Genomic DNA, 7,500 nt, shown 5'->3' with positions numbered 1-7,500 from the left:
ATCAAGTGTTTTCTCAGACGTCTGGGCTTGAGGATTTATTTTTTGTTAGTTTAGCCACTGTTTCAGATAAATACCTAGGATTATGTTTATTTTCTTCTAATAGGGTTGAAAAATAAGCAGATCTAGCAGCTTTTAAAGCCTCTCTGTGTGCAGTCGAGCTCTCTTTCCATGAGATGCGAAATACCTCTAGTTTTGTTTTCTTCCAGTTGCGCTCCATCTCTCCGGCTGCTCTCTTCAGGGCCCGAGACACGACACGCAAAAACATCGGGGTTTTTTACTGGTCAATTGTGAGATTTTGGGATATTTGTCTTCAATAACATGTGTAAATAACAATAACATTGTGGTGAAAAAAAGTCTGAAATACACATTTAGGTCTTTATTTTACTACACTTTGTCTGTTTGCGTCTGTAGATTTCTCATAAACTCAACAAAAGTTGGCGTTCTTAATCAACATGCTGCTCCCTGTCATCACACACACTGTTAGAAAGCTCTCTCTCTCCTGTACAATGCTGTCGCATCCAAATATGGTCATTTCCTGTTTATCAGCAACCAATCGTGAAAGTAAAAGGGCTGAATGCGCAATCTCATTGGCTGATGGTAAATCTTTAAAGGCCATTTTCTCAAAATGACTTTTCTCTCATTCTCCAAGTCTGAAATCTCCACTTCAGTCGCACCGATACACACCAAACTCTCCAGTCTTGTGCCTAGTTATATTATGAAGACATTTACAGAGGGATTTGTAAATATATTATTCCTAACCTGATTTATATTACATTTTATTCCAAAAAACATGGCGAAAATCATTTTTTAAGGCTATTGACAGTTTTTTGTCCAAAGGCCTTAATAATAATAATAATAATAATAATAATAATAATAATAAACAAATATATAACATCTAAAGTATGTAAGGTAGTACAACTTGATCTCGTTTACTGAATCCAAAAGGTTTTAATTATATTTTACTACATATAAAGGTATTTTAAAGATTTTGAAGTGTCAAAAGGTCATTCGGTAAAACCGATATAGTAAATATTTAAATGGAATAATATTGTTTTTAATAACTAAAGGAACTACAATAATACAAATATAAAGCAGATACGGCTTTTCTCCTTTCCCTGTGCAGTGTTTTACTTGAATATGTTGGAGTGTTTAGAGTAGTCCAATAAATGATTACATTTATGAGATCAGTGATAATGTGTTTTAATATTTCTTCTGTGGTACACACTATATACTATCTCAACATCAGTTTTTAACTTTCAAATCAGTGGTTAAATGATGACTTTTTTGGTGACATCTTGTAAAAAATGACAAAAAACAGTGTTAATTGATTGTACAAACCACAAAATCTTATTGTTAACACCTAGGCAAACTAAAAAAAAAGGGTTTCAAATATAGTTATATCTCCATTCTATTTTTTTACACTTTTAAAAACCTTATTCGTCAATGACCCGTATTCTGATTTACAGGATAACAAAAGTAGATATCCATAAATCATCTAATATGTGAACACAATGAAAAAATCATTTTTAACCTGGCTTTATCCAATACTCAGATTTCGTTTTTTTAAATATATGCAAATTAGTGCATATTTAATTAGATATGGCCTAATTTGCATATTTAAACATTAAATTACAGAAAACTTGTAATACATTTTTTTCTCATCTTAATGTGGGTAATCAACTAGGAAAGTTTCATGGTGATATCCGCTCGTTAAAAAATTTACCCTATTCACCTGTTGTGCGCTCGGTCTTAAAGGGGCAGTAGTCTAATAAACCCGCCGCTGTGTTTCAATGCTAATCAAACAAAGCACAAAGAAATAGTCGCTGCTCTTGACTAAATAGGCTTCCCTTTTCAACTTTATAAAAATATCCATCTATATTTAATTTATACAGTATTAGTATTTAGTACAATTTCTGTACCTGTTAGATCAACCCGAAAACTCTAAAAACACTGTTTATTTCATTTGTAGCCTTTCTTTGTTCTATTGTATTTATTTGTAATTTGATTATTTGTTCTTATTTAGTTACTGACTGCTTGTCTTTAATAATGTTTTAAATGCACATTAATTAGGCTGCTAGTTTTTGTTGTAGTATCAAAAATTGGATTAAATAGTTGATATTTCACAGGTTTTGGTTCAGCCCGTCTGAGAGATAGAGCTGTTTCACATGGATACGAGCATGATGTTAAGTTTCATTCTTCAGGTCAATCATATATTCATAGGAAAAAAATATCCTTTGAAAGGTTAAGGTGATTTCCCATGCCGGACAGCGCTGGTCAGTGGATTGATCTCTATGACGTGACACATCAGATATGTCATTTGAGTAAAAAAATTAAAATAAAGATATTGTTTGATAAGTGCTGATTGAAGTCCTTGAAATCCCCAAAATAGTGCTTGAAAAGTCCTTTAAAGTCCTGGAATTTCATTTGACAGAATCTGTACGTACCCTGTTTGTGACACGCAGCCTTGGCTAGATGAAGTTTACACGAGACTAGATAATGATCTGAGATGTCATCGCTCTGCTGCAGAATTTCAACGGCATCAACATCTATTCCATGTGATAATATTAGATCTAGAGTATGATTACGATGATGAGTAGGTCCTGACACGGGTTGTCTAACTCCAATAGAGTTCAGAGTGTCTTTAAATGCATCTTATTTTCATCTTGTGTGTGTGTGTGTGTGTGTGTGTGTGTGTGTGTGTGTGTCAGTGAGCAGGTGGAGTTCCTGCTCCCCCTAGTGGCGGGTCAGTGCGCTCAGCACAGTAATCTGGACAGCGTGTCGGTGGTGAACTCGAGCCGCAGCGACTGGATGCTGGTGTGTGGAGCCGAGGGCCGTGTGTCCGTGCTGAGGGAGAACGACACACACACCGCCTGGAGCCTCGGCCCCGCCGCCATACACACGTCCGTACACTCTTATTAATGCTTCACATCTTATTTTCTCTTTCTCTGTTTAAGTTGTTTTTAATTTGTTTTTGTTTGTTTATAGGTAGTTTTTATGTAGCTATTTTGAGCTGTTTTAGTAAGTAAATCGAAGGCTAGCTAATAAACATAAGTTAATGTGTGTGTGTGTGTGTGTGTGCAGTCGTCCGGCGTCGGGTCTCTTCAACGACGACAGTGTTCCTGATCTACTCATTCATCAGTCGGCCAATGGCGTCAGGAAGGTGCGCATCTCATTAGCATCTCATTAGCACGCATGAACCCGGCGAGCTGACTCTGTGTGACCCGCAGGTGCAGATCCTCGACGGCGCGAGGGGGCGGAGCTTGTGGGAGGCGGGGTTTGTGTGTCCTCGTCTGGCGGTGGAGGATTCGTCGGTTCTCACCTCCTCCGGCCAATCTGTGTTCCTCTTCTGGGCGGGAGATCCGCTGTCGCCGGCGGCGAACGTCACCAAGACAACCAGCCCGGCGGCCGAGCCGGTCCTCCGCAAGCTCTTCCTGCTGCACCCGTTCTATCCCACAATCCTCCTGCAGCTGAGCAGCACCACGGACACCGTCCTCACCGCGACAGGTGCGGCAGGCACACATGGGTGTCGCATAATTATCATGTCATTTTTAATTATCACCATCAGCTGGTTCATTTCTCTGTTTGTAATCGGGACTCTTATTTTGACACTGGAGCCATAGACTGTATGTAATATGTGCGTAGTGTGCGTGACGTCACCCGTGGTGTTTCTGAAGCCCAAAGTGGGCGGAGCCGGCCGTCGCCATCTTGGCCGTGCGTCACTCCTGTATAAATGAACATGTGCAGCGAGGCGGATTAGCTGAGGAGACGTGACGCTAACAGACAAACGGCTAGCGGTGACATCAGTGGCAATCCACCTGTCACTCAAGTGGCCACGCCCTTAATTATGCAGAACTGTAAGGCTTAATATAGTTTAAATAGATGAGTTATTATAACATTCACCCCCCTCACAGTCGCCATGAAGGGCAACATCAGCTTTATAGACCAAAACCACCTTTAGCACCAGACTGTGAACGTGTGTTTTTCTGCGGTAAAGTTGGGCGTTTAACACAGGGGTTTATGGGTAATGACCCTCTCCTGCAGCCGGCCTCTAGTGGCCAGTGGATGAACTGCAGTTTAACACAGGGGTTTATGGGTAATGGCCCTCTTCTGCAGCCGGCCTCTAGTGGCCAGTGGATGAACTGCAGTTTAACACAGGGGTTTATGGGTAATGGCCCTCTTCTGCAGCCGGCCTCTAGTGGCCAGTGGATGAACTGCAGTTTAACACAGGGGTTTATGGGTAATGGCCCTCTCCTGCAGCCGGCCTCTAGTGGCCAGTGGATGAACTGCAGTTTAACACAGGGGTTTATGGGTAATGACCCTCTTCTGCAGCCGGCCTCTAGTGGCCAGTGGATGAACTGCAGTTTAACACAGGGGTTTATGGGTAATGACCCTCTCCTGCAGCCGGCCTCTAGTGGCCAGTGGATGAACTGCAGTTTAACACAGGAGTTTATGGGTAATGACCCTCTTCTGCAGCCGGCCTCTAGTGGCCAGTGGATGAACTGCAGTTTAACACAGGGGTTTATGGGTAATGACCCTCTCCTGCAGCCGGCCTCTAGTGGCCAGTGGATGAACTGCAGTTTAACACAGGGGTTTATGGGTAATGACCCTCTCCTGCAGCCGGCCTCTAGTGGCCAGTGGATGAACTGCAGTTTAACACAGGGGTTTATGGGTAATGGCCCTCTTCTGCAGCCGGCCTCTAGTGGCCAGTGGATGAACTGCAGTTTAACACAGGGGTTTATGGGTAATGGCCCTCTCCTGCAGCCGGCCTCTAGTGGCCAGTGGATGAACTGCAGTTTAACACAGGGGTTTATGGGTAATGGCCCTCTCCTGCAGCCGGCCTCTAGTGGCCAGTGGATGAACTGCAGGTTAACACAGGGGTTTATGGGTAATGACCCTCTTCTGCAGCCGGCCTCTAGTGGCCAGTGGATGAACTGCAGTTTAACACAGGGGTTTATGGGTAATGACCCTCTTCTGCAGCCGGCCTCTAGTGGCCAGTGGATGAACTGCAGTTTAACACAGGGGTTTATGGGTAATGACCCTCTTCTGCAGCCGGCCTCTAGTGGCCAGTGGATGAACTGCAGTTTAATCACTTCAGTGTCGGATTCACGAGAGAGACCGGAAGCTCGACTGGAGCAAGACAATGCATCCGTGTCAAAATAAAAGTCCCTGTTCAGGAAGTGTCTGTAGTGTGACGTCACTGGTCACATGGCTGTGTGTGTGTGTCGGCAGTGAGCTACCAGCCCCAGCAGAAGGACGCCTCGTACATCAGCGTGTCGTCTCGGCCCACGTCCGGCCGGCGTCCGGCTGAGCAGCTGCTGAAGAGCCTCAGCCTGAGAGCCGCCATCGCAGACGCGCAGATCCTGCAGCTGCCCGACCCCGGCAGAGACGCCCCGCCCAGCACGCCCTTCCACGTCAGCACGTTCTTCAGGCGCCTGTCCTTCAAGCAGGTCAGAGGGCACTGCACGGGTCAGGGGTCACTCAATAGATCATATGTCAGTCAACAGGTCAGAGGTCACTCTTGAGCATCAGATCCTCATATTATACTGATTTCTGGAGGATCATGTGACACTGAAGACTGGAGTAATGTTGATCACAGGAATAAATTACTCTTTACTGTATATTAATATTTGATCTCGCCTCTGCAGGATATGAGCATGTGAAGATGATGAAGATGAAGACGCCTGTAAATACTGGAACTGGTACCGCATTAGACCCGTCAGAGAAAGGGTCATGTGACACGGCTGCTGTTCATTCCTCCTCTGTAATGATGATGATAATGCTGATGAAGCCTGTGATGTTGTGTGTGTGTGTGTGTGTGTGCGGTTCCTCCTCGCTCTGGCCAGTGAAGTGAGTGTACGGCTCTGCTGTAGATATTTCTGCCTGTCTGTACAGTATTTATAGCAGCGATACGCACTGATGATGATGTACATAATGCTGGAGTAATAAAGACGTTCTGGAGCGCTGACCTCTGACCTCTGTAGTGACACAAGCGCTGATGAAGACGCTGCACAGTGGAAGTCAATGGGGTCCAATCTTCTTCAACACACACTTTCTGTATGTTCCACTCTTCAACTGAGATCCAGAAACTGTACAAATGCTTGTTTGTTTTCTTTTAATAAAATGTATTGCTATGCATTTAAAATTAGTTTAATACTCTATTTCCATTCAAATTGAAGCTTAATAACATTTAGATCTTTTAAATAATGTTGAAACAACCACTTATGTCTGAGGTGTTACCAATGTTTGCAGTAAAATTATGGTTTGTTAATTAATAAGTATGTATGTATGTAATGTATAGAGAGGCGGTCGTTATAGCGAATAACAACCCCGACAGGCTGAACAGGACGCGAAGCGGAGGGGTCTTGAATCAGCCTGAAGGGGTTGTTATTCGCTATAACGACCGCCTCTCTATACATTATCCCGCTTATTACATGGCTACCTACAAAATAAATAAATAATTTGCCACGAATTATTGATTTAAAAAGGAGTTTATTGATTTAAAAACGATTGTATTGCTTCCGCCAAAGAAAATAGTCCGTTCCGCGTCCATAGCAACGCGCTGTTTTTCATGGCAACGGTCTGTTATACTTTGCAGCGGCTGATATCAAGAAATAACAGACCGCATTCTATATTGGAATTCAGCCAAGCCATGTAATAAATATATATATTACTTTAAATTTCTTTTCTTTTATAGTTAAAAGTAATGTTTAATTGTTCATCTTGGCCCCTATTTTTACCAAATAACAATTGTTTCTTCCTTTATTTTATTTGTATATACATAGACATAGACCTTTATACTCTTTATCCTAAAATATTAGAGCCACTTTACAGTCTTAAAACATTCACTTCTAAGATTAAAAGGCTCTGAAGGAAAGACGTTTAAGATTTGTATCATTGGAAAATGTATAGCTTAATTCCCTTCCGCATCTTCTCTCTAACACTGATATTTGGTCAAGATAAAACAAATGTGAGCTTAGCCGAAAAGGAGAGAGCATTGTTCCTTAAGAACCCTTTGAGGGACGCCCATAGAAACTCCTGGTTAGCAACAGAGTCCTGGTTTATATTCATAAAGTCAATCAGTCCTGCTCTCAGCTGAGAAAGAAAGTCTTCATTTTGCAGCAAAGACGTATTAAATCTCCATCGGGATGGTTTACCAGATGAATTAATCTGAAGATGTGCTAATACCGCATTATGATCAGAATAATAAGCACCCATGGCGGTCAGGTGGGCTTCCTGGAGCAGCGCTAGGTCAAACACACACTATTCTCATCACTAGACTTCAAGGCAACCAGACTTCACTGAAGTCTAAGAACTGTAACTTAGACAACCCAGACCTGCACAACTACCCGACTGCAACCTGCACAATCTGAAAACTGAATTTTGAAAACTGTAAAATCGTTTGATAAAATGCAATTATATAGACATAGAGAATAGTTCAGCATTTCCCTTGGGTGCAGGTACAGCCCATGACGGCTCTCTGAGGAACGGCGGCAACATGCA

The 7,500-nt window shown here is 42.6% G+C and overlaps 1 protein-coding gene across 1 annotated transcript in view; it reads left to right on the top strand.

Annotated features, from left to right (window-relative positions):
* fam234b (family with sequence similarity 234 member B) overlaps positions 1 to 6,158 on the top strand; it is a 13,707-nt gene extending 7,549 nt beyond the window's left edge. The window contains exons 8-12 of the mRNA XM_079867063.1: positions 2,709 to 2,900; positions 3,082 to 3,160; positions 3,228 to 3,504; positions 5,230 to 5,447; positions 5,646 to 6,158. Of these exons, the coding sequence (XP_079723189.1) occupies positions 2,709 to 2,900; positions 3,082 to 3,160; positions 3,228 to 3,504; positions 5,230 to 5,447; positions 5,646 to 5,660 (781 nt within the window). The 3' untranslated portion in view covers positions 5,661 to 6,158. The remainder of the gene's footprint in view (positions 1 to 2,708; positions 2,901 to 3,081; positions 3,161 to 3,227; positions 3,505 to 5,229; positions 5,448 to 5,645) is intronic.
* The last annotated feature ends 1,342 nt before the right edge of the window (positions 6,159 to 7,500 follow it).

Source organism: Squalius cephalus, assembly GCF_949319135.1.
Source record: "Squalius cephalus genome assembly, chromosome: 1".
NCBI classification, from domain to species: Eukaryota; Metazoa; Chordata; class Actinopteri; order Cypriniformes; family Leuciscidae; genus Squalius; species Squalius cephalus.
Note: the sequence above shows the minus strand (reverse complement) of the source record. Positions and strands in the feature narration are given on the sequence as shown.